The sequence below is a fragment of the Xyrauchen texanus genome, chromosome 4 (genome assembly GCF_025860055.1).
Source record: "Xyrauchen texanus isolate HMW12.3.18 chromosome 4, RBS_HiC_50CHRs, whole genome shotgun sequence".
NCBI lineage: Eukaryota > Metazoa > Chordata > Actinopteri > Cypriniformes > Catostomidae > Xyrauchen > Xyrauchen texanus.
Window position 1 is genome coordinate 13,243,688 of NC_068279.1, and position 27,982 is coordinate 13,271,669.

The 27,982-nt window shown below is 42.8% G+C and overlaps 1 protein-coding gene across 3 annotated transcripts in view; it reads right to left on the bottom strand.

Moving 5' to 3' along the window:
* Positions 1–5,184: 5,184 nt before the first annotated feature.
* Positions 5,185–27,982, bottom strand: part of tenm1 (teneurin transmembrane protein 1) — a 291,251-nt gene continuing 268,453 nt past the window's right edge. For 2 of the 3 annotated variants that reach the window (XM_052114410.1, XM_052114401.1), the window contains 8 exons: positions 17,309–17,481; positions 16,072–16,331; positions 13,483–13,773; positions 12,015–12,405; positions 10,355–11,575; positions 8,226–8,368; positions 7,213–7,970; positions 5,185–6,968 (listed from right to left, as the gene is read on the bottom strand). In XM_052114410.1, coding sequence (XP_051970370.1) covers positions 6,896–6,968; positions 7,213–7,970; positions 8,226–8,368; positions 10,355–11,575; positions 12,015–12,405; positions 13,483–13,773; positions 16,072–16,331; positions 17,309–17,481 — 3,310 coding nt within the window. In that variant the 3' untranslated portion in view covers positions 5,185–6,895. Of the gene's footprint in view, positions 7,971–8,225; positions 8,369–10,354; positions 11,576–12,014; positions 12,406–13,482; positions 13,774–16,071; positions 16,332–17,308; positions 17,482–27,982 lie in introns of all 3 variants that reach the window. The other variant, XM_052114419.1, reaches the window with a different exon arrangement.

The following is a 27,982-nucleotide window of genomic DNA, read 5'->3' on the forward strand; positions in this document are numbered from 1 at the left end:
AATTAACGTTCAGCTTCAGTTTTACACACGCCTTACGTTTTTGTCACGTGCAATACCAATATAATACAGATTTCATGAGCAGGAAGTCTCTGTTTCATGAGGTTTGAACATTATGTTCTTTAAAGAATGGGAGCAGAACTGTTTCTGTATTGAGGAACCAAAACTAGAATATTAAAGGTGCTGGAAAGAAAATGGGAGTGTTTTTAGCATCAATAATGATAAACAATAATGTTTTATTTTTTAAAGGTCTTAATATCAAGGTAAAAGAGGAAAATGTTAAAGCTAAATGAAGAGGAAACTTTTTAAAACAGCAAGTCGGAAGTAAAAATCTGTGTGGGATTGTATGTTGCATTGTTGGTAACTTTCAATTAATTGAATTGTCTGCCAGCAGCAAAGGTGGTAAACTGTATTTTTTAATAAATAAACAAACAAATAAATAAATAAAGATACTGTGTCAAATGCACAAGCTAAAGCTGATCCTGCAACAGTACTTATTGGTTTCTTTACCCCAAAGCTTTTCTAGAGTGTGTAAATGCTGGCTTCCTGTGGTGTGGTTCTGTGTGTTAATTTTAGAGACAAACAGATAGTATGAAGGACTTGGCAGAGTATAACGGGCCCATTGGTAGAAGCAGGGCAGAGGAGATCTTGAATGTGTCTTACTGCATCAGTGTACTGTGAGTAACATTACTTGCATGATTATGGCAAAAATATCTAATATATAAATACACACACATACTATACACATATACACTGGCGGCCAAAAATTTGGAATAATGTACAGATTATGCTCTTATGGAAAGAAATTGGTACTTTTATTCACCAAAGTGGTATTCAACTGATCACAATGTATAGTCAGGACATTAATAAAGTGAAAAATGACTATTACAATGTGAATTAAGAATTTAAGAATAGAGAGAATTTTAAAAAAATTGTTCACATCAAAAAATCCTCCAAGTGCAGCAATGACACCTTTGCAGATCCTTGGCATTTTAGCTGACAGTTTGTCCAGATACTCAGGTGACATTTCACCCCACACTTCCTGTAGCACTTGCCATAGATGTGTCTGTTTAATCAGTCACTTCTCCTTACGGTCTAGCTGATCCCACAAAATCTCAATGGGGTTAAGATCCATAACACTCTTTTCCAATTATCTGTTTTCCAATGTCTGTGTATCTTTTCTGTCTAAACTTTTCTCTTTTTTTCTGTTACAAAAGTGTCTTTTTCTTTGCAATTCTTCCCATAATTCCTGCACCTCTGAGTTTTCTCTTTACTTTTGAACATGAAACTGGTGTTGAGCAGGTAGAATTCAATGAAGCTGTCAGCTGAGGACGTGAGGTGTCTATTTCTGATGTAGTTATCCTCTTGTTTAGTTGTACATCAGGCCTTCCACATCTCTTTCTGTCCTTGAGCCTGTTGTCCTTTGTCTTTGAAGAAAATTTCATACAAAAAATCTTCAGTTTTTTTGTTTTGCATAGCCTTCATTTCTCAAAACAATGATTGACTGACGAGTTTCTAGAGAAAGTTTCTTTTTTTTCTTTTTCTTTTTTTTGCCATTTTTGATCTAATATTGACCTTAAAACTTGCCAGTCTATTGCAAACTCAAAAACAAATACAAAGTCAATGTTAAGCTTCATTTAACGTACCAAATAGCTTTAAACTGTGGTTGATATAATGGCAAGGGATTTTCTAGTACCAAATTAGCAAGTTAGCATGATTACTCAAGGATAAGGTGTTGGAGTGATAGCTGCTGGAAATGGGGTCTGTCTAGATTTGATAAAAAATCTATTTTTTGAAATAGTGATGGTGCTGTTTTTTACATCAGTAATGTCCTGACTATACTTTGTGATCAGTTGAATGTCATGTAATGTATTAAAGTACCAGTTTCCTTCTGAAACAGCAAAATCTGTAAATGTTTCCAAACGTTTGGCTTTTGTATATAAAATCAACATAATTGTTGATTATTTACCTTGATACTGTAATTGTGATTACTTATTTCATTTTATACAATTAACATTAAAATAGTTTGCGTGTTTATGTGTGTGCGTGCGCAACTGCATGCCATATTCTTTATGTAGGCTACACATCCAAAACAAGCTAAGAACTGTGCCCCTGAATTGCTTTATTTTAATTGCATGATAAACTAAATGTTATACAAATGTTGAATATACAGAAAGTAAGCATTGTTGATATGCATTTAGACTAATTTAAACAACTCTGATTTGCCATTGCATATACATGCACACAAATGCAAAAAAAGAAAAAGAAGAAATAATAATAGTGTAATTTTATAATATATAAAACACAACAGGAGTAGACCTAAATGGAATGCTGTAATTGCCACTTTACACTATTAGCTATATGGCAATCTTGAATTATTTGTGCATACCTAGCATCCAAGTACTATCATAAGCAATTCAGCATCTTTTAGCAACTTTGAATCTGTGTGTATGTCACTGCATTATTGAAAACACTAAAAAAAGTTGGCATTACTGCATCTGTGTGCTGTGATAAACATTACTGCATCAATAAGTATTGTAAGGTGTGTGTGCTGTGTGTAGCATTACCACATTTGTGGGTAACACTCTGTGAGTAACTTTATTTAAGAGTTTAATCTCTGTATAAAGTTACAACATGCTATGACATTACATTACATTAGCATCAGAAAGTAACAATATTGTATTTGTGACTAACAGAATACATTTAAACTTCAGTGTGCACTGTAAATCTCCAGGTGTGATGGGTGGGTGTACACCTACAGAGTATTCAAACAAACGGATGGCCTCTTGAAAATGGTGGTACGACAGATTTAAGAGGTCTAATTTACCTTTCCAGAGGCAAATCTTGAATGTATCTCTTACATCCTATTACAATCACTTATGTCTTAAATGAATATTCTGGGTTCAATTCAAGTTAAGCTCAATCAACAGCATTTGTGATATGATGTTATGCATTTGTGATATGAAGGAGTGGTGGTGGTGTAGTGGGCTAAAGCACACAACTGTTAATCAGAAGGTCGCTGGTTTGATTCCCACAGCCACCACCATTGTGTGCTTGAGCAAGGCACTTAACTCCAGGTTGCTCCGGGGGAATTGTCCCTGTAATAAATGCACTGTAAGTCGCTTTGGATAAAAGCGTCTGCCAAATGCATAAATGTTTTAAAAAAAGCAAGAATTAAGGTTACAGTGAGGCATTGATAATGAAAGTAAATGGGGGCCAATTTTATGAGGGTTTAAAGGCAGAAATGTAAATCTTATAATTTTTTAAAGCACTTAACTCTTATTTCTTCTATTTAAAATTGTGTATTATTTGAGCTGCAAAGTTGTTTAAATCATTGTATTTACAGTCCTTTTAGGGTTTTAGCGTTATGTCGTCATGGCAACAAAGTTGTAAAATTGAACATATCTGAACAAAGAAAAGGTCAGTATGTGATTTTATCACACTAAAATCATGTTTACCTTTATGTCTTGTGGATACATTTTTGAAACAGACTATTTTGACGTTTACTGATTGTCCCCCATTCACTTCCATTGTAAGTGCCTCACTGTAAACCAGATTTTTTGCTATTTTTAATGAAAAGGATGTCAAAATAACAATAATTTTTGTGGTCAAAATCAACATTATGCTACAAATGCTGTCAATTAAGCTTAACTTGTGTTGAACCCGGAATATTGCTTATGCTGTATGTGATGATTATTTGCATGCTTCAGGTGAGGAGAATGCTGCAAAATACCCTACTGAAAATGGACAAAATGTGAGGACACCCCTTTCAAATACAGCCATGCAAGATTATTTTACAAACATTTTAGTAGAGTGGGATATCCCTTTTGACAGTTCCCCTCTGCATAAAGCAAGGTCTATAAAGAAATGGTTTTCTTTACCCCACTGAACACCTTTAGAATGAATTGGAGTGCCAACTGTGACAGTATTAGCCTGACCTCACAAATCCCACCAGCCATGTTCCAAAATCTAGTAGAAAGCTTTCTCAGAAGATCCGAAGCTGTGATAGTAGCAAAAAGAGGAACCATCTCTATATTAATGCCCATGGTTTTTAAATGACATTTTCAGCAGCCACATATGGTGTGGTGTTCCAGTGTATTGTACTACTATCGGAATACAGAAATGGTAACAGGTGTTGGTTTTCTGTGACTAAACTTACAAGCAAAATCTGATGCTACTGTTATCTTGCATGCAAGAAGATCTATGCTATATTCAGGGGCGTACTGTGGAAATATATATATATATATATATATATATATATATATATATATTTAGAGAGAGAGAGAGAGAGAGAGAGAGAGAGAGAGAGAGAGAGAGAGAGAGAGATGCTGATAAACATTTGCTTCACTATAACATAGTTTCCACTTCACCCCAAATAATTTCCACTGAAATGATCTTAAAGGTAAATGTCACCCTCTAATAAGTCCCCCATAACATTAGTCTAGACTCTAGACACTTCAGAGAGATTTTAAAACAGTTACTATTGTCAGCATTTCATGTTTCAGCTAGCTTCGTTGTGCTTCCTGTAAATGTCACAGCATCAACCACAAGCTACAAAAGGAAAACACTGCACAGCTCTTTTCATTATTATTAATTTGTATAATAAAATTATAAATACAAAATACAAGCAAATAGCCTGTTGAGGCACAAACTTGCCCTTTAGAAAAAAATGTAAGAGTTCAGAAAATAGAATCCTATTTTCAGATTTTAAGTAATTATATAAATCTTTTTCCAGACGGCTCCCGGGATGAAAGAAAGACACTTTAGGAAAGTCAATAACATCATTGCTGCCTTTAAAATCCCAGGGCAAGGCACATTCCTCTCCTCTGTCCTGTATACAAAACTAAATATTAACAACCTGAAAACTGTTCCTACATGCTGTAAATGTATATGCAAAGATACACAGTGCATTTGTTTTGCTACTTTTTGGGGGATAGGATGGGCTCGGTAAATTGTATTCTTTTGATGTGTTTTTAAATTAGTGGTCTAAATTCTACAAATATAATTAAATATAAAAATTATTATGCAAATATAAAATTTATGAAGAAGAAAAGCTGGCTGTGTTTTTCTTTCCCAAATGGAGAAACTTTGATATTTTTATTATTATAATTAAGTAGCAACAGGAGCATCAGCTGATCTAAACACGTACGCACGCACGCACGCACGACGCACACACACAAGAAAGGGTTAAATTTGTGTTTTATTTATAAAAAGGCCACTGCCCAAAGTACTTTGTTTTTAAATAGGCATGTTTGACAAACTGCATTAATCTGTGTACATAAAGCCTATCAGTCAAATATACACCACAGGAACTGGTTTGGCCAAGGAGAGGACACTGAAGTTTTTTTGTACTTGTCTTTTGAGAAACATGATTTGATCATAAACCAAAAGTTATATATTCCCTTTTCAGTTCAGCAATGATGAGATTATGACAAAAGATGCAAAAGATAACACAAATACTTCCTCCACTCCTATTATATTTCTTTGTGCAATAGAACTGTACTTCGATTGAAATTAAGATTTACAAAATGTTGGAAACATATTGTGCCATCAGAGCACTCCTCTCTCACACAGTTCTGTTAAATATTTGCACACTCTGAAAATTCAGTCCAATGCATTTATCTCTTCACCTTATACAATGCAAATATATATCTCAGATTAAGATTACAAAGCTTGATGGTACAGCATATCCACAGATTTCACAAGAAAATACATTTACTCCTAATTCTCTTGAGTGTCATGTATAAATAGTCAATTATCTATAAACAGTCTACAATAGTCCATTAATGATATACAGAAGTCCATATTGACAGTCCTACACACAGAACGTCTATCCACAGTGCTGCAGACTTAATAATAGATTGGAAAAGACCCGACTCCAATACTAACAAAAAAATACCATTCTTCAGCAGGTGATTCTTTTATTTCCCTACACATAGTCCTCATCAGGTCCCCTACTAGAAGGAAAAGGACCTGTTAAAATAGTGGGGAAAATACAATTCCAAAACTGGAGCTTTGACACTCATTATAAAACCAAAATGACAAAAACAGGATGTCAGTTACATATTGATAGTACAGCAAAAGCGAAATAAATAAATAAAAACCAAGCTCAAGAACAAATAAAAAAAGCAGCATTTTAACTGTAAACTGGGACATGTTTATGTCACTGTGTGTTTGTACCCTGGGGTATATTTACAATAATTCACCTCACAAGTATTAGCATTTATGTTTTTTGGCTTTTGCTAGCCAATCCCCTCCCCACCAAAACAATTCAAAATAAATTATTTTCCATATAACTAAGGCATGTGACTAATACTGAAACACAAATTGAGAATATGATATGTCTAAGCCCATTTCATGTGATCGTTTCTAGCAGACCAGGAAGGCACAATTTCCACATACATATTTTTTTATTTTTTTTTTTATTCTACATATTTGAAAAAAGGGTAAATGTACAGTTTTCGCAAAGAGAACAAATCTTTCCACAACAGCAGTGGTGCTGAACAGATTAATTCTCTCTGCTTTGTCAATACTGATTAAGCAGAAACAACACAAAGATGGTGGTGAGCTTTTGCCAAGACTCCAAACACTGTGAATTTCCAGGGGTTCAGTTTTGTGACAGCAGCATCAAACAGAAGCAGATGTCCAGAGGTCTGTTGAAAAGTTGGGTTTCTGGAAAGTCATTTGAACTGTTAGGGCTGTGAAGTTCTTAGAGAACATTTAACACAGAAGTCAATGAAATCATGAGAAAACCCTCAGGTTTGTAGGATTTAACGCCATAGCAAGGTGCCTTCAACATTCCCATAAAGTCAAATGATTTCTATACACACTGAAGTGAGAGAGCCAGGCATGGCAGCATTTATGGAGTTGAAGACTCTTTGATGTAAGTCTAGAATAGTCACAGGTGCATTGTTCTCTGTGCCCTCAGATTGGCAAGCAAGGCTTGTTCTTTAGTAAGAACGGTTAAGCCACTGTAAAACAAGAAAGAATACCAACAAAATCTACCTAGTTAAACTATAAAAAAAAGAAGAATTTGTTAAGAGTACATTAACGAACACAAATAATACCATCATTCTGTCACATTTTAAAGGCAAATAGAGTCTTTCTCGCTTTGTTTGGTTGGGGTTCTAGAAAAAGCTGAAGAGATATGTGGTAGCTAGGAGTGTATAAAGGGGAGTGTAGGTGTGTTGAGGTGTGTTTAAGTGCCGCTGTTACCTGCGACCAGTTTCCACATGTCTAATCAAGTGAAGGTTGAAGGGGCTGTCTGCAAGCTCAGGATGTTGTTCAACAGCAAGAGCATAGAACCCATCATACCCTGAGACGCGCCCTTCTGCAATGAGCTCATCCTTTTCTTTATCACTCCATACCAAACTGCCACCCTCCCCATCCAGGACCCTTTTCTGCTCCCGTAGCCACGCTCCCTGCACAGCTCTTATTCGTGCCACCTCCAGCACACGCGTGCGCTCTTCCGCTGGTGATGCACCGTAGCGAATGTTAAAGCTAAGCACCCCCTGCTGGAGGACAATGTCAGCGAAACGGCGCATTTCCCCTCCAACCATAGCGCTGATCTGGGACACTGATACGTTTACACCATTCTCCAACACTCTGACTCCACCTCCAGCACCACCCCCAGCAACACCCAGATCTGCCTCCAGCGGGCCAGCCTTAGTGAAGTAGTGAGTGTCACGGCCGTCCACTGTGAAATGGAGGCCTCGCAGGTAGACAGCACCATTCAATACAGCCGCAACACGACGACTGTCCTCGCTTGCCACACCAATTATCTCCGTTGAGACCACTCCATCACGGATGGCAAATTTCACACCTTTTCCGAAAATTGAATTAAGGGCAGAGAAAATTGGTCTACGTCCCTGGTGGCCTCCGATTTTCCCATTAGCTGGCGTCATGGGGAGGCGATCCAATGAAATGAAGTTTCTCAAGTGCTTTTGAAGATCACACTGGATGCCAAGTACAACCTGAGGAGGGAGGAGATTTTATGAACTAGCCACTCCAAAGAGTGTTGTTTGATTTTTGGAAAAGATTAAATGAAAAGTGCACCCAAAAATGAAAAGTTGAAAATTTGTCTAACATCTCCTTTTGTGTTCCATGGAAGAAAGACCTTTTATATTTGGGTGAACTCTATCTTTAACTCTTAAGGCTAGACTAGGAAGACTAATTCTTTCTGTAGGAGAGAGAGACAGTATGCTGTACTGTGGAAAACCTCAACTCACCTTGCTGGTATCCCAGGTCTGTGTGCGAAGCTGTGTGGCCATCATCTCATACGTTTGCTCTGTATTCTCCACCTTCGGTTTAGGGAACCCAGGAACCACATTATGAAGCTGAAACCCAAAGAGCTGCAGCCAGCTACTGATATCTGCACAGAAACAGATATAATAAACTTGTAAAGCACATATATATACAGTATATATATATATATATATATATATATATATATATATATATATATATATATATATATATTTTTTTTTTTTTGTTAAACCAATAGCTTATGGTACAAGACATATACTTTATCGGGAGTGCTCAATAATAGTATTGACTGCCATCCCTGCCTAGAAAAAGATTACCAGTGGTTTATGTTGGTCTCTCAGCCTGGTGCTCAGCTGGTTTAGCTGGGAGACTGATCCCCAGACTGTCCAGCTAAAACGTGTCAAGTCCCCCTCTTAAACCAGCCAAAAGTCAAGCCTGACCAGGCAGGCTGACGAACTAAGAACAATAAACCAGCTTACAGTAGCTGTTTTTTTTTCCAGGAGGAATGTCGCAGAAAATGTTTTGAGCTACATAAAGGTATATAGCACAAGTCTGAAATGCCTCTGTATTCAATGACCCAGGGTCTCTCTCTGTATGATTGTTGCATTTCACACATTTTAATACTGAATAGACATCTTTGTTTCATATTAGCAGTCAAAAAGATACTGGAAGTACATTTCCCCTATATGAAAGTGACCAAGGAACACAGGGGTTAAGAAGTGTTCTAACACCAATGTAGCATAGAGCAAGACACTTAACCCTAGTTTGCTTGAGGGAAAACGTCCTCATAATTGGTCTACAGTAAGTTGCATTGAGTGTAACTAATGAATCCCAGTTCCGCCATGTGGTATTTTTTAATTGTTCATCGCCACTGGCATAAAAGCACAATCACAGATCACAAAGCAAAAAGCATGACACTGGTTTCACTTCACTGGCATACACCCCCGGTTTCTAATTTCTACACAAAGAACAAGTGAAACTGGCCCAACTGGACACACTGAGTTGAAGTGTACAGGGAGTTAGTACAAAGATTCCCAGAAGAATTATTATTCTGTAATACCATCATTCTAAATTTAGCTGGTCTACCCAGAGGACTCAAGCTGAATGCATTATTAGTAGAAGTAGTAGCCTTAAAGTGCTTTTCCACCATTTGCACCATTTCTGAGCTCTTGAGTGAAAGCTCCAGTTGTATTACCACTTGAGCACAGTTTGGTATGGTTCGATTACAAACTGGACATCTCAGGACAGTCAGCTAACCATTCTCAACTTTGCTGTTGAGTGATGTGGCAACTCTCGATTTGTAACTTGTCAGTCAGTTCATTCTTATCCTGATTAATTAATTAATTAATTAATTTGACCAATTGTCACACATTATACATACATTTCTGCATATACATGGTGAAATTATTTATTTTTCACATATCCCAGCTAAGCTGGGGTCAGAGTGCAGGGTCAGCCATGATACGGCGCCCCTGGAGCAGATAGGTTCAAGGGCCTTGCTCAAGGGCCCAACAGTGGTGTCTTGGTGGTGTTGGGGCTTGAACCCACGACCTTCTGATCAGTAACCCAGAGCCTTAACCACTGAGCCACCACTGCCCCACCACATTGTAAAAACAGAAACTGTTCTGTCAGAAAAGATTTGCGGTCTTTACTAAACTTGGCATGACATTTATTTGATGAAATTAAAGTCTCTTTTTGCCATAAGCCCCATCTGGTGGTCCGATGAGATTGCTACTCGAACCGTCAGATCCTGCCGGATATAGGAGGGAGGGGGTGAGGAGCCTAACCCCATGCAGGACGGGACTCAACTTGTGGCAGTAGGGAGGAGGAGGTTGTCATGTTGGCACAATGATTACTACTTTGTGATGAACTAAATTGATAGATTGTAATCAGACTTTTAAAGCAAGGGCTGATATATGATTGGCTAGGAGCTTACTAGATAATGGCACACCGATGTACAGCTGTGAGTCTTCCCACAGAAAGTTGCTTACGCTTACATTAACCATGCCAAAGAGCCAGGATTGGTTCCCCAATGAGGACCGTTCAGCCTGATGCTAGAAAAGTGCTTTTATTTACAGAATTTGACTCTTACCTGTTATGAACCTGGTTACATCCTGTAGGTTTCCCAGTGGATAGTTGTTTTTAAATGCATACAAATTAAATGGCTTGGGATTCACACTCAGCTCTGCCCACAATTCATGGTTGGGTGTCGTCCATCTTCCAGCTACCACATCATAGTCACGGCGACCGAGATGCACCAACCGGGTGAATGAGTCATAAAGCCCACCTTGAAATCCAAAGACGAGAGGAAAGGTAGGATTGGAATCTCGGTAAACATCTCCGTATGGTGTGTACCGAAGTTCTTTTACCACATGACCACGGCTACTGAAAACTGCAAGAGGCGTTCCAGCATTATCGCATGCTATATAGAATTCCTCTCCGCTGCTCATCTCCATGGCAATGAGGTGTCCCTGAAGGTCGTAATAAAGGGAAGTGATCTCTGCACTACTGTGATTGTATAGGTGTGTCACCCGCGTCGGTTCTGTCAAATCAGCATAGAAAAACTGTAGCTGTGCGCCATCACTAGTGTGGCTTGCAACTCTCCTGCCGAGCCCATCATAACGATACCACACCCTCTGTCCACTGTCCCGGTTATAGGCACCCAACAGCAGTCCATTTGAACCATAATCAAAGAGCAAGTTGCCACGGAGGTGCAAGAACCCGTCCTCATCGATGCGGTACTGGATTTCTCCAAGTCGTGTGATTCGGTCACGAAGATCGTAACGTAGAGGTGTCAAGCGTGCACTGTTACCATGACTCAGCAAGTTTATGTTTCCATTTAGGTCATAGCTATAGCGCCACTGTGGGCGTTCGTTTATGGCAACAGTTTGCAATTGCCCATCTGCGTCATACTCGTATGCGTACCGTGTGATGTTACTGTCCACGCCAATTCGAATATCGCAATTTGTGACGTGTCCCATACTGTCGTACTGCAGTGTCATCCAGTAGGCGATGGCTTTAAGAATCTCGTATTGCACCTCGATCACTTGTCCATTAGGGTTGAAGATCTTGGTGTGCTTCATGGCATGTGTGGTGATGACCTGGTTAAGGTCATAGTTGATGACACTGAACTTCCCAAACTGCTCGATACGTCCTGACACATCCATGTAGCGGTAGAGGTCAATAGGAAGTGGTGTTTCGTTGATCATAGCTTGCATGCTGGTGACTCTGAAGTTGTTGTAGCTGTAGTCGAAGCGAGCGTTAACCAGTCCCTCCTCACTGAAGCGATATATTTGTCTACTCACTAGAGGACCTGAACAAAATAGAGAGAGAGAGAGAGAGAGATGGAAGAGGAAAATAAACAAGACAAGAGAAGTTTGCAGCAGAGCAGAAAGTCACACAAAGGTGAGGTAATACATGAGTCAGCTTTGCCACAGTGCAAGATAGGATGAACTCCCCACTGTCAGCTGAATGACTGTGATTCAAGACACTTTTAGATCAGCCAAGCAGTAGGGAAGTCCAAGGAAGACCAAGTGACAAAAGATTAAATGTCAGCTTGTATGTTTATTGGTGCAGGAGTTCAACCATCTGACAGTTACTCTGTCCAACTGCTCACCAATCTTAATTCTCATTGACGGTATTATTACCACACCTTTATATCTCTGCAAAGGGACAATCATCCTCGTACGCAATCATTAGTAAATGAAGCTCATTATGTCTTTCTGATAATACAGTTAATATGTTGCTTTTACCTGTCTGTCTGTAGCGGATGGTGCAGACGAATCCTTCATGCATTAGGTGAATGGTTTTAACAGCACCTGTTGCTTCATCATAGGTGAAGGTCACGAGTGTTGAGTCATAAAGAATTTCAGCCAGTCGGGCCACTCTGCTGTATTTGTAGATTACACGCCTTCCCGTGCCCAGGTACAGGCTCTGGAGCAAACGGCCATCGTGGGCGTAGTCCTGCGTGAAGCTGGAGGTGGGCGAGTCTGGTGGGGTGTAGGTGTTTCGGTAGTAGCCCACAGAGAGGGAGGTCTGCAGACTGTGTTTCACCATGCTGGGGAGGGTGACAGACAGCAGACAGTCTGTCTGATCATACTCAAACGTATAGCGACGCTGGCTGTGTAACAACAGCTGGACAGACTGCGAGAGAGAAAAGACACAGAAAGAGATGATATGAAACTGGTAGGTGGGTGAATCTTATGAAAACATGTCCAGGTCACATCTCACTCCAAAATATTTCCAAATTCTCAATGCTGTAATGAGTGCAGTCATTTTACTTGAGTTTATACCTTGCTTTATAATGATCTCATTACTCATTACAGTAACTTTGTACTGTTTTAATGTCTTATTTCTGTCTATTCATTATGAGAGGTTTTTGTCAGAATTAGCTCAGATTTTTTTTGTGGACAACATTGCTATACTATTCACAGTTTTCCTGGCCCACCACTGGGAGGCACCATGATGATTTTGATTGCCACGGACTGGTCTCCATAAAAAGCAACTTAAAATCTTCTGAAATAAGCAATCCAGATGGAGAACAATAACCATTTGAAGTGTTAGTTGGAGTAAAAATGAGTTCAGGCTCATCTTGTGCAGTTGTTGGATCTCATAAATTTAAGAAGTTAATGATAGAACAGAATCCTTTATTTTGGTCACACATTATACACACAGTTCTTTTGCATATATACAGTGAAATGTATTAGTTTTCACATAGCCCAGATAAGCTGGGGTCAGAGTGCAGGGTCAGCCATGGTACGGCACCCTGGAGCAGATAGGGTTAAGGACCTTGCTCAAGGGCCCAACAGTGGCATCTTGGTGGTGCTGGGGCTTGAACCCTCAACCTTCTGGTCAGTAACCCAGAGCCTTAACCACAGAGCCACCACTGCCCCGTCACTTTTCACCCGGGGTTATGAAACCCTGTTCCGAAGCAGATGCCGAAGGTATACAATGATATCACCATAACTAATCTCAGGCCATCGATACATGTCATCTTCCCATACCTTAAACTTTGATGGGTAAAGCACTGTCAAAAGATGGTCATTGTGACTCTAAATTATTTGCACTATGAAGCAATTAATATGTACATCAATGATCTGCTAAAAAAATATGAAAAAGAAAAGATGCTTCTGTTATGAATTGTGGAATTCTTCCAAGTACAGGAAAAAGTTGGATAGCTTATTATACTATAGCTTACTATAGCTAAGTATACACACACACCTTCTCCAGAAAGGTGTAGCTCCAGATCTTCCCATTGGCCCAGGTTCGGGTGATGATGCGTCCATTGTCATAATCTCTGCGTTCGGTCCAGTTGCCTCTTTGTATGCTGGTGACCAGACCCTCGTTTGAGTACGATACTCGCACCTGACTGTATTCACTTGGGGTCCAAAGCACCGGCCTGCCTTGATCATCATACTGAACGTGGAGGGTAAACTTACGATGGTCGTCATAGATTTTCCCCACCCGACTTTCTTGACTATAGTCTATAGACAACACGTTCCTATTGTGAGCCTGAGAAAAAAAAAGGGGGTAGAAGGTAAAACTTATGATCTTTTTATATCAGCATTCACAGAAAACATGCATGCAATATAAAACTAACAATAAATAGAACAAAACTTATTTCTCAGAGGAGCATAGGGAGACAGGGTTGCTGTTATGGCCAACATTTTTCAGCATATAAATTAATAAATTGACAATGAGTTTGGAACAGTTTGAGGCTTCTTGTTTCAGTCCACATGATTCAGAGATCACATTCCTACTCTATGCAGATAACGTCTGCTGTCTCCCACTGAATTCTTTTAGTGTCATAAAAACATAATGTCCTGCAAAGATGCCAGTTAGAATTTAGCTAAATGTATGAGAACCAGTAACTAAGACGGCTGCCCTTTACAGTAGCGAGGTGTGGCGTACACTAACAAATCAGACAGTAGGTAAATGGGTAAAACATCCTACTGGGACCTTGCATGCAATACGGTGTAAAAATATCTTACATGTAAATGGGAGCGCCACAAATAATGCATGCAGGGTAGAATTAGGCCAATAACCATTAATTCAGTGATCCCTGTATCATTATAAAACCTTGCAATGAGAAGAGTTGAGCAAAGAAAACAGACCCCTCACTGAGCTGGTCCTGAACAGAACAATTAATTGTACCAACATGTGCATGCCCCTTGTGAAGAGAATAATTCTGTGAACCTAATTAGAATAACCCAAATAACAAAATAAGCTAAATGTGATTATATCACATATTTGGAAACCCAAACAAAGTCACAAATTAAAATGCAATGCTATCTGGATATCAAGAATTCCAGGTTACTGTCCAATCAACTAGGAAAAATTATTCCAACCAAACTGAAAACATGTGCATGTTTTCATACAAATATAGCATGATCCAAGAAGATGTGTGCACATAGTTAATAATAAATATTCATATTTAGCCCTCAGAGACGCAGCATAGTAGAATTGCAATGTTTGTTTAAACTAATTAAATAGTATCTTCTTTTCAAAAATATTAAATACTACACATAACAATAGCTGACATTTTGAACTGTATCACAACAACATTTGTTGTGCATATAAATTGTCCCAGCTAGCTAGCCATACATAAAGGATGCAGACTGATATGTCATATATTTTTTCTTAATTCCCTATATATGTACTGATTGAAAAATTATTACACCCCAACATTCATAAATTTGAGACCATTTTTAATTAGTGTAGCAAAAATGCAACACTGGATATTAGTAGTAAAAAAACGAAATTAATTTCAGGTGTTTTCTGTTCTATTCTGCATCCTCCAGTCCTATTCTTATTTAAAGATCTTTGTTTCATGGTGTTTATGGAATATTAAATCTACTAAAATACAAAGAGATGGGTATTTGTTTTTATTTTGATTATACCAGCAAATAAATCATCAATATCACTAGTCCTCATTAGTTATTGTTTTTAAATTCCTTAACTGTGCATGAATTTACCCTTACTGCTTGTAATTAATTATTGAATTATGTAATTATTTATATACTTTTGTGTGTTCAAATGTGTTGTGAATTCAAAACTGTCGCATTCTTAATGCCCAGTGAAATGTAATTGCGATGTTATTTGTAGTGCCAGTAAAGCACACAAAGACTAAAATTGAAGCAGTGCAGGAGAGAGAGAGAGAGAGAGAGAGAGAGAGAGAGAGAGAGAGAGAGAGAGATAGAGTGAATAGAAGAGAGAATGAAATAGAGAGAGAGAAAAAAAAACATTTATTGAGAGGAAGCATATGAGCATATGAGCATTCATGATGTTAGGGTGTTTATTGCCTATGGCATGGTATAAAGTTGCACATTCGAAAGAATAGTGTGCAGCATTGGTTGTGTACAGTGTAGAGTAGTTTGTTTTTCCCATTTGCTCTAAACCAAAGCAAGGCAAGTCAGCTCACATAGCAGCCATCTAGGTAACTATAAGCCTAACTATTTTCATGTCTGCCAAGCTCACGTTTCAATACCATATGGCAAATCACCAATACGTCTAACAATAACGGTATCATAAGTTCTCCTTCTTTAGCTCAAGTCATGCCACACTGACCCAGCTAATTTGGAAAGACCAGGCTGCCTTAATCTGAAAAAGCCAAACCAAAAAAGGGTTTCTAGATACTTTTGGCCATATTGTGTATTTCTCCCATTCATTTAACTAAGAGTGGTCCATCACCTCCTCCTTATACTGTCTCTGATAACACATTCAACCCTTGCACATTACTCTTCATTCCTTTGCAATCCAATGCCGCATGCACATTATTAGGCATCATGTATATTATTGCATGTGTATTACCCTCAGTCTGCGTTCATATGCTGTGTAATTCCCTTTGGCCTGTTCGCGTCTCTGTCTCCACTCTATAAGGCTGTGAGATGGTTCCCCCGGCAACGTGATGTTGCACCTTCCAACTGTAGGATGGATCAGGCCTGCCGATGCCCCTGGCAACAGCCTCAAAGGCACGGTTGGTTCAGTAGTGAGGGTAACGCCCATTCCACTGGCATATGTCACCCAGAGAGATCCGCCATCTCTAACACCATACACGCTAACAGAGTGAGCTGCAGAGAAAGAATGAAAGGGGGATTTTCAACACATTTCTGATTGCACTTCTGCTGAATACAATCTATTACCTGGGTTAGTTCAGCCAAAAATGAAAATTCTCACTCTTTACTCACTCTCATATTCACTAAAATTCACTTTGGATAAAAGTGTCTAAATGTAAATGTAATATGGTTCTGTGGAACAAAAAACAAAGAGATAGGCAGATAGGCACACTGCTTTTTGAATGGTGTGAGTGAATGGTGACAGACAACGACAAGCTTAAAAAAAGAACAAAAAGCACTATAAATGTAGTCCATACAACTTGTGTGCGACACATTTTTTTAAAGGTACACTCGAAGTATGGCTTACACTAACACCTAGTGGCATGGATGCTGCATCATTCAAATGCAGTAGTTTTGAGTTAACAATGCCATTCTAGAAATTCACTACATGCAGTAAACCATGATTAATAAATCCATGAGTGAAAGTGTCTAATAACAGGGCTAAGTGAGTAGTATTCAGCTCATTGCATGTGAGGTCATGTGATTCTAACGTGGCTGCTCCCATGAGGGGACCCTCTCCATGTAGAATAAAAGAGCTTTTATAAAGTTACTGATATGACTGAACCTGATTTTATACATATGTTTCAAAATGAATATTAATTTCTTTAGAATTAAAACTCTGAGTGCACCTTTATATCTCAATGTGTTTATGGGACTGATGTCATTCTGCATCATGGACCCTTTTTACATTTCTTAGTTTAGAACGTGGATGTCAAATATAGCAGGGTTATCTTAGATAGGTCACCACAATCTTCCAAAAGAGTAAAAATATAAGTGATGGATTACAACATTCAGCAAAAACTTCATTTTATTTTAGGGTGCACTATTCCTTTAAATGTGGCTGAAGTGTCCAAACACTGTATTTCATGTAATTACAAAAAATAATTGGTTAATTTTTCTGTTGATTTACACACAAACACACACTGGCTTACCTTGTCGAAGTGTGTAGACAGTGTTATCCGCAGTGTGGTTTGTGTTTATAATAAAGTTTTCTCTGTTCGAAGCAGTGGCCTCCACTCTGACAGCTTTCTCCATGTTTCCATGGAAACTACTGACCTCTCCAGTCGGCAAGGTCATGTTGGTGAGGTGTCCGTCAGAGTTATACCTGCTCATGAACACACTCTGTTAGTTTGTGTGTGTGTGTGACAGACAGAAAAATATTTAATTAAAGTTTAAATATGTGAGTGTAAAGTAAATAAGTTTGAATGTAGGTGTGATAAAGGTGTCATACATTTTTTATCATTTCATTTTTAGGGCCACTTGTAACTGATAGTTAGTTTTCATGACCATTTTCCAGCCTCTCGCTTACATTACAATTAAATGGGCTGTTTTTTTTGCTGCTGTGTTCTCTGTGTAAACACTCTCTTTGTATTTGAAATGAAAAACAGCACTAGTCAAATATAGTTTGTGCTGCCCAATCCTTCAATAACAGTCTCTCTGCAAAGCCTAAAGCCTGTTTAAGATACACTAGAGATAAATGTTAATATCGGTCGATGTACCAGAGAGGAACAAAACACCACATTTGTATTTGTGTGGGTCATGAGTGACTCATGTGATATAATAAGGGCGGCAAAGTAATTTTGTGATCACTTCTTATCCTCCATTTCTAGATTGACCAGCACTTCTAATACAAACAACCACTGAGTTCATTCTTCATCTCTGTTCCTGTTTTATTTATATCCAATCAATGTCAGTTCCAATTTATACCATGTACTTATTTATATCTGGCCATTCTCACTGATGCAAGGGAATAAAAGCATTTAATTTGATCAAATTGTTGGATTTTCAAAGGCCTGCAGTTTAGATCAAGAGACATGAAGCCACCATGTCTGCCTTTACTTACAATATTGACTGCTTAAAATGTGACTGAATGGATTGACTGTGCTTGTTCAAGCATTTAATCCATGTGTTTTATGTTTGGGTTTTGCTAGGTTCTCATTAAATCACTTCTGCAGTGATTTTCTTCTGCAGTGATTTTCTAAAACTAGACTTTTTAAAAAAAGTGGCGCTTGCCTGTGCAAAATTCGCTGCCACAATGCTAGGGTGTTGTGGGTTGTTGTCAGGGCAATGCTATGCGGTTGCTAAGGTATTCTGTGTGGCATGAGCAACAGTAAAAGTGATGCTTGCCTCAGCAAGCACCACTAACTATGGCTGTTTGTCAAAACCTGCTGAGCTGCCTACCTAGACAGCATTTTTTGATTGTCGAACGTGCCTTTGTCTCGCCTCATAGACTGCCAGTTGCTGCTCGCACCAAGTTTAAGTTCTTGATGCTTGCATATATTATGGCCAATGGCTCTGTACCCTCCTACATCCTTTTTCGCCAATCTATGCTCTCTCCAGAATGCAGAGATTTGTGAGTGAACAATTCCTTGTGGCAAAAGGCATAAAATCACTTTCCCATACTTTCACTTTTCCTTGTTGGTGGAATGATTTTCCCAACTATACCCGAGTCCCTTGCAACATTCAAGAAATATAATCTCTTAAAATAAATTATTGACTGCAAAAGGGATGGTTTCATTCTGTTATAATGTACTCACCCTCATGTCATTCCAAACCAGTTTGGCTTACTTTATTATGCAAACACAAAAGGCGATGTTTTAACCTACTTTTTAAACTACTTACATGACACTTTTGGGTCCTTTTTTAAAGGAATATTCTGGGTTCAATAAGGTCAATTGACTGTATTTGTGTCATAATAAACATGGAATGGAAGTGAATTGGGAACAAATTTTTTATGTTAAAATAGTCAAAAGTATAGCCAAAAGACATAAACAATATGCATGCTAACATGATTTCAGTGGGATAAAATCACTTAGTAACCTTTTCTGTGTAAAGTTATAGTAATGGCAACAACCCTAAACCCTTAAATGACTGTAATGTGACAATTTAAACGACTTTACAGCTTAAAGAATACAAGAGTTTTATCAGAATTACTGTAAGTGCTTTATACATTTATAAACTTCACATTTCTGCCTTTAAATCCTCCAAAAATTGGCCCCTTTCACTTCCATTGTAAGTGACTTACTGTAACCCTGATTTTTACTTCTTTTTTTCCAAGAGAAGAAGGGACGAATCGAAATCACAAATGCTGTTTATTGAGCTTAACTTGTACTGAACCTGGAATATTCCTTTAAGCTTTTAAGTTATGCACATTTACTGCCATTGTGAAAAGATTGACCAAGATATTACACAAAATTTTATGTTCTGCATAATAAAGAATGTCATAAAGGTTTGAAAATATTTTGTCAAAGTGTCTTTTTTCCATCTTACTTTTCTGTTCAGGCCTGTGCTTTTCAAAATTGGATGCTTTGTATTGCAGGTCTTGCCATGTTACTGCCTCCTTAGAATGAATCAGCTATGTAGCAAGTTGTTTTTGATAAAGGTGTAGACTATAAGGTAACAAGACATCCCTGTTTTCCCGACTGGAGCTGTCCCCAGAAATGTCCCTGTCTTTCCAGAGTGTTCAAGACAGCGTTCATAGTGAAATATTACCATGCAAAAAGCGTGAGCAGCAAAGCCTGTGTGCTGTTTATTTTGACCAACAGAGGGGGCTATAGCAGCTTCAATTCATTCAACTTTATTTACTTATTCCTTGGCCGGGTCCAGTTTTGCCATTAAGAACTGGACCCGGCAATTGAGAGAGAATTATAATAATTGTTATACGCTTCAAAATAAGGCATATACTAGCTATTTATGTTATCAAGTTATACTGTTGTGTATTTTATAACAGGTTCTGAATTTGGCATGAGACTGTCTTGCACAGCGTAAAACATTCCTGAAAGTTTGGCCTTCGTAATGCGGGAATTCCCGCTCAGAACGCACAAACATTAACCTACTGGTGAAAAGTAGTCAAATTAATCCCCGCAGATGAACAATAATTTTATCTTTAATCGGTGTGTATTGTCTATGCGCTATCGGCCCACCACTTCTCCCTCCCTTTTGCACTAGTAATATTTACACACTGACTAAAGGAAACGACTCGGTTACTAACGTAACCTCGGTTCCCTGAGAGGAGGGAACGAGTATTGCGTAAGTAGCTTACGCTATGGGAAATCTCCGTTTCTCGAGAAATATTGACGTCTTTATGTAAAACGCATTGCAGCTGCACAGCAGACAGCAATGAGCGAGGCAGCTCGGTCATTGGCTGTGCTGCAGCAACTTGCTCGAACCAATGACGGGGCGACTCTGAACGCGCGACCAATGGGCGCGTGCTTCGCGCTCGCGCGCTCAGAGCCCGCCAAGATGGGCGTGGCTTAGGGCTATATATTAGGCGCCCCGTCATGAGAGTTCTTTAGGTTCAATCGACTGAAGTGAACTGACCAAGCACTAGCACGGCAGCTTACGCAATACGCGTTCCCTCCTCTCAGGGAACCTAGGTTACGTTAGTAACCGAGTCGTTCCCTATCGAGAGGTCTCTCCTATTGCGTAAGTAGCTTACGCTATGGGAACACCATGCAAAACGCTGTGTGTGCTGACTTCGCTCTATAAAGCCAGAGGCAGATGCCTGAGCCTTAAAGCAAAGTGATTATTCCACGAGCTGGCCAATGGCGAGCTACATAATGGGATAGTATAGAGCGCCTTCCAAGGTGGTCCATGGTGGTGTGCTCATAGTACAAACACAAGCACATATCTTATGTACTGAGTTTTTTATGTACTGATATGCATAAAAAATCCTTTAAGTCAGTCAGAGACGGACCTATAAGGGAGGAGATAATGCTCAGCATATACATACTCCAGTCCATTCTATAGTCAGGCTGACAGAATGTTGGAATGCAATGAGGGGACCTGTAGGTTATAAAATGAATCGGTTACCTAACGTAACCTCGGTTCTCTCTAGAAGAGGGAACGAGTATTGCGTAAGCTAGCTTACGCTATGGGAAAGATTCATCTTTTCTGAGATATTGAAGCCAAAAAATTATCCTTAATTTTGTATCCATTGTCAACGCAGTGCAGCAGCTGCATACCTTGAGCGGGCTAGCTAGCGAGCTCATTGGTTGCTCTGCGGCAACTGCTGCAGCCTATAGACGAACTTGCGTGAACTTGCGTCCAAAGACAGGCGCCCGCGCCATCACTGTATCAAAGCCCGCCAGAATGGGCGTGGCTAGAGTGCATATAAGCGTAAGTTCGTAGGCTGGAACCCTGTTTTCATTGAATGAAGCGAAAATCGCTCGTGGCGTGAGCACGGCCGGCTACGCAATACTCGTTCCCTCTTCTAGAGAGAACCAAGGTTACGTTAGGTAACCGATTCGTTCTCTTACGAGAGGTTCTCTCATATTGCGTAAGCTAGCTTATGCTACGGGAACCCATTGTCAACGCCGTGCGCGCCAAGCATCCACTTCATGAGCCCCGGGGGTGGGGGGACCCGGGGGAGCCCTTGTGAGTGGGGGAATAATATTTGGCCGGCAAGAGTGCGGGCCAGTGTGTGTGTAATACATAAGCACATAGTGGTAAGGGAAAGACAGAGCGGCGGTGCCGGTCTTTGTGGAATGTGTCCCGTCAGTGCAGCTCACCAGGGGAGCTGTAGCGTATTAAACCGCTAGTAGTTTTGTAAAAGATTGTAAAAAAAAAGCCCGCTGCCACACATGTCGTGAATGGAAATCCCGCTGGACCATGCCCACGAGGAGGCCATGCCTCTAGTGGGCATGGTAGGTCTTTTGACGCGTACGCAGCAGCAATAGCGTCCACTATCCATCTAGACAGTGTCTGTTTTGAGGCAGCGAAACCTTTGGTGCGCCCTCCGAACAAAACGAAAAGCTGCTCAGAGCGTCTGAAAGATTCGGAGCGCGCAGTATACAATCTCAATGCTCTGACTGGGCAAAGGAGATTGGCGTCGCGTTCACTATCGGATGCTGGCAGCGCCGATAGGGAAATGATTTGTGCTCTGAAAGGAGTACCGATCACCTTGGGGACATAGCCGTGTCTAGGCTTTAAAATGACCTTGGAGTCACTTGGTCCAAACTCAAGACACGCAGCGCTGACAGACAGCGCGTGAAGGTCTCCCACACGTTTAACTGATGACAGGGCAGTCAGAAAAACGGTTTTGAGTGAAAGGTATTTCAAATCCACGGATTGAAGCGGTTCGAAAGGGGGGGCTTTCGAGAACTACGGAAAGATCCCAGATAGGAACCGATGTGGGGGCGCAGGGGGTTCATCCTTCTAGCTCCCCTGAGGAAGCGGATGACCAGCTAATTTTTTCCCAGTGACTGGCCGTGCAGGGGTTCAGTGAACGCCGCGATGGCCACCACGTACACTTTGAGCGTGGATGGGGATCTGCCCTTATCCAGCAGCTCTTGTAAAAACACGAGCAGCGACGACACCCCACATGTCCGTGGGTCCAGGTCTCTGTCGGTGCACCATTTTGAAAACACAGACCATTTGGACGCATAGAGTCTTCTCGTGGAAGGAGCTCTAGCGTGTATGATAGTGTTTATTACTCCTTCTGGCAAAGCGACGGGTAGTCGTTGATCACCCACGCGTGCAGCGCCCAGCGCTCTGGGTGGGGATGCCAGATCATGCCACGAGCTTGAGAGAGGAGATCTGCTCTCACTGGAATGGGCCACGGGGCTGTCAGTGACAGCTGCGTAAGCTCCGGGAACCATGTCTGATTCTCCCAGCGTGGGGCTATGAGGAGCACCGAGTGACGCGTTTCCCTGATCCTCTGCATTACCTGTGGCAATAGCGAGACGGGAGGGAAGGCGTAAAGCGGGCAGTTGGGCCAGTCCTGGGCCAGCGCGTCCTCGCTTCGAGAAAAATACTGGGCAGTGAGAGTTCTCTTCTGACGCTAAAGAGGTCTATCTCTGCTCTGCCGAATATGCTCCATAACTTCTGGACTGTTTGAGCGTGCAGGGACCATTCCCCTGGGGAAATATTGTCTCTGGACAGTCTGTCTGGGCCGTCGTTCAGGTGGCCTGGCACGTGCGTCACCCTCAGCGAGGGCAGGTGGCACTGGGACCAACTCAGTATGCGTTTTGTCAGATGGAAGAGGTTCCTGGATCTGACACCACCCTGACGGTTTAGATAGGATACCACAGATCTGTTGTCCGAACGGACCAGGACGTGGTGACCCTGAATGACCGGGAGGTAGCGCACAAGCGCGTACTCGACCGCTATCATTTCCAGACAATTTATGTGAAGGAGCTTTTCCTGAACTGACCATAGGCCAAAAACCGGAGAGCCCTCGCAGACCGCGCCCCAACCCGTGTTGGACGCGTCTGTCGAGATGACTTTTCGGCGAGATACAGCTCCCATCGTCACTCCCCGCTGATACCATTCGGCCACTGCCCAGGGCTGCAGAGCTGAGATACAGGTCTGAGTCACTCTGATCGGCTGGCGGCCCATGGCCCAAGCCCGGCGAGACGCGCGGGTGTTTAGCCAATGCTGAAGCGGGCGCATGCGCAGTAAACCCAGCTGAAGTACTGCTGCGGCTGAGGCCATGTAACCTAGCATTCTCTGAAATTTTTTCAGAGGCGTGAGGCTGTTCATCTGAAAAGACGCGGCTAGTTGCTGAACACGGCGCGCGCGCTGTGTAGATAAGCGAGCCGTCATCGCCATGGAGTCTAGTTCTATTCCAAGGAAGGAAATTGCCTGACTGGGCTGTAGTGAGCTCTTGGTCCAATTGACTGCAAGACCCAAACTGTTCAGATGACTGAGGAGAACTGTCCTGTGAGACAGAAGCTCCATACGTGACTGTGCCAAAATCAGCCAATCGTCCAAATAGTTCAGAATTCGCAAGCCCTGACTCGCAGGGGTGCGAGCGCCGCATCCATGCACTTCGTGAAAGTACGGGGTGCTAAAGACAGGCCGAACGGAAGGACGGTGTATTGATAAACCTGGCCGTCGAAGGGGAATCTCAAGAATGGCCTGTGATGGGGATTTATCTGAATCTGAAAGTAGGCATCTTTCAGATCGAGAGAAATAAACCAGTCCCCCTGGCGCACATGCGCGAGGAGTTTCCTGATTGTAAGCATTTTGAACGGTCTTTTTGCGAGCACCTTGTTCAAAACCCTGAGATCTAATATTGGTCTGAGGCCGCCGTCTTTCTTGGGGACAAGAAAATAACGGCTGTAAAACCCTAACTCGCTCAGAGAAGGTGGCACTCTCTCTATGGCCCTTTTGCACAGAAGGTTTGCTATTTCTGAACGAAGCATGCAGGCTGCTTCCGTGTTCACAGTAGTTTCGAGCCGCGCTCTGAAGCGGGGAGGGCGGCGATCGAACTGTAGCAAATAGCCCTGTTTTATTGTGCTTAACACCCATTTGGATATCCCTGGGATAGCTTTCCATGCTTTGAAGCGTAACGCTAGAGGGTGAATGGCCAAGTCGCCCTGATTGCCGCACACAGCGAGCTGAACAGAATGTGTGAGCGCGCTTACTGTGCTTATGCATGACTGCTCGCAGACAGTGACTGACTTGATTGTGAGTGACTTCCCGATTGAGGTGAATGGGGAGAGAGTCACATCTGTGAAGTGATGCGCGAGCATAGTCACGGGCATGGGACTTACATACAGAGAGGTGTTTGCTGGCCGTGTGACAGAGCGGGCAGAGAAGGGGCGCGCGCACGGATTCGTGGGCGCGTTTATTGACTCTAACACTCGAGCTGGCTGTGCCCGCTTTATGTGAGTGGGCTCTGATAGGGACACGGGAAGTGTAATGCTTGTGTGTAGGGGTGAACACTGGATTGTGGGCACATTTTCTACACATAAGGCATGTTTGCTTTTCACAAGATTTCTTTGGGTCACCGTGAAAACGGCATTTGAGTGCAGGCAAGCGGGCAGTATCACCGGCTTGTTGGCTGCTGAATCCACCACTGCAGTAGCCTGAGAGAAGGGGACTGACAGGGGCGAAGCTTTGACGGTGGTCCGCCGCGCGGGACTGAGCCGTCGTTTCCTTAACAAAGCTAGGAGGACTTCGGTTGCTCAGGTTTCAGCGCAATCTTAGGCCGAGGCCCGTGGGGCGGCGGTCTGCGGCGGCTGTCTGAGCGCGTTCTAGGGCGGCCGCCCTGTCGATGGTGAGTCACGTGGGCGGCCTACAGAGGAGCTAGCGCGACGAGGCAGGAAGAGATTCATGGCTTGGGTGGCTTTCTGGACTTCCGAGAAACGGTCAACAATGCCACTCACCGCGTAACCGAACAGACCGGACGGAGAGAGCGCCGTGTTGAGGAACGTGGAGCGTTCAGCTTCTCCCATGTCGGCTAGCGTTAGCCATAGGTGTCTCTCGGTCACAGTCAGCGCGGCCATGCACTTCCCTAGGGCTTGAGCTGCACCTTTGGTGGCGCGAAGGGCGAGATCCGTCGCGCTCCTTAGATCTGAAACAGCCTCTGGGTGCCTGCCTTTCTCATTCCACTCTCGAAGAAGGTCTGCTTGGAGGATCTGTAAAACGGCCATGGAATGCAGAGCAGATGCGGCTTTGCCGGCGGCGGCATAGCGGGCAAAGGTGTGCTGCTACCGAATCCTCGACCGGGGGGATGGAAGAGTAGCCCCTCTCGGTGGCGCCGTCCACCGACGGTTCCTGGCCGAGAGAGGCGCGTTCCACGATTTAGAGAGCTCGGCGTGGAGTTCTGGCAGGAAGGGAGCGGCCCGGGCCGTGGGCGCCGCGCGGCGACGGCTCTGAAGAAAGCAGCCGTCGAGTCTGTTGGGAGCCTGCTCAGAGGGCGGTGACCAATCGAGCCCGAGGCGGTCGACGGCCTGTGTGAGGAGGCGCGTTAGTTCTTCCTCGACTCCGGCGTGGGTCCTGCTGGATTCCTGGGCTGAGGAGGAGGCTTGGGAGCCTGACCACTCCTCGCTGTCCGAAGCCATGATGGAACAGCAGCCCTTATCCTCCGCCTCGTCATCCGAGATGGCAACAGTGCGGCCGCTCGGCGGCAACTGCGCGTCCCGGGGGGGCGGGGAGGGTGAAAGCGAGGCTCGAGGGACTGGGTCCGGCGAGGTAGTCGCTTCTAACACCGGTTCCGGCAGCCTTTGGGAGCGGCGCTTCTTTCTGCGCTGCGAAACGAAAGGCGGCGCGACGGCTTCGGTTTTGAGTGCTTCGAGTCGAGCCCGCAGGGTCGACATCGGACGCTCCTCGCAGAGGTCGCATCTGCCGTCAGCGAGGGCGAGCTCTGCATGTTCCAGTCCCAGGCAGAGAGCGCAGATGAGGTTGCGGTCTCCGGCGCTGAGAGGGGCGCGGCATGAGGCGCAGGTGGTGCGAGGCATCTTTACAAAGACGCTCGTTGCTCTTTTTGTGAAGTTTGCTGAGGAACTAGCTTGCTCTAAAAAGGATACGTCGCCGGATGGCGTAGCTCGCAGGATGGCTGAAGGTGGCGAAGACGGCCGGCTTCTTCGAGCGCTGTCCAAGCTTGCTAGATGCCCCTCGAACGGCGACGCGGCTTCTGCAGTTCAGAGATGCGAAGAGCTTCGCTGAATAGATGAAAATCAGGGTTCCAACCTACGAACTTACGCTTATATGCACTCTAGCCGCGCCCATTCTGGCAGGCTTTGATACAGTGACGGCTCGGGCGCCTGTCATTGGACGCAAGTTCACTCAAGTTCATCTATAGGCTGCAGCAGTTGCCGCAGAGCAACCAATGAGCTCGCTAGCTAGCCCGCTCAAGGTATGCAGCTGCTGCACTGCGTTGACAATGGATACAAAATTAAGGATAGTTTTTTGGCTTCAATATGTCAGAAAAGATGAATCTTAAGCTTACGCAATACGAGAGAACCTCTCGTAAGAGAACCTGATAAATGTCGAAGGTGAGGCCCAGCCTGCCGCCGCACAAATATCTTCAATGGGTATCCCACTCGACCACGCCCACGAGGAGGCCATGCTCCTCCTAGAGTGAGCTCTGATGCCTAAGGGGCATTGAAGGCCCTTGGCTTCATAAGCCAGCGCTATAGCATCCACTATCCAGCGCGATATTCTTTGCTTTGAAACTGCGAGACCTTTAGTGCGGCCGCCAAAGCATACGAATAATTTTTCCGTCTGTCTGAACAGGGCAGAACGTTCCAAATATACTCTGAGCGCCCTGACCGGGCAGAGTAAATTAGCGTCGCTTTCGTCTGCTGGGGACGATAGCGCTGCCAGAGATATCACCTGTACTCTGAAGGGTGTGGAGAGCACTTTAGGAATATACCCGTGCTTTGGCCTAAGGACAACTCTGCAGTCGTTAGGTCCAAATTCCAGGCAAGCAGCGCTTGATGACAGCGCATGCAGGTCGCCCACTCTCTTGACTGAGGCGGGCGCCAGCAAGAGCGCAGTTTTGAGCGAGAGCTGTTTAAGGTGCACGGTTCGGAGAGGTTCGAACGGGGCACTCTTGAGTGCGTCCAGGACCGTGGCCAGGTCCCAGATCGGCACCGAGGGGGGGCGAGGAGGGTTCATCCTCCTAGCGCCTCTTAGGAAACAAATGATTAGGTCGTTTTTCCCTAATGAACGTCCTTTATCAGGATTGTGTGACGCCGCTATGGCAGCCACATAGACTTTGAGTGTGGAGGGTGTGCGGCCTGCCTCCAGCAGCTCTTGCAAAAAAGGCGAGTACACTTGGTATCTCGCACGATTTGGGGTTCAAGCTCTTGGTATCACACCAGTCACTGAACACTTTCCACTTTTGGGCATATAAGCGCCTCGTAGAGGGCGCT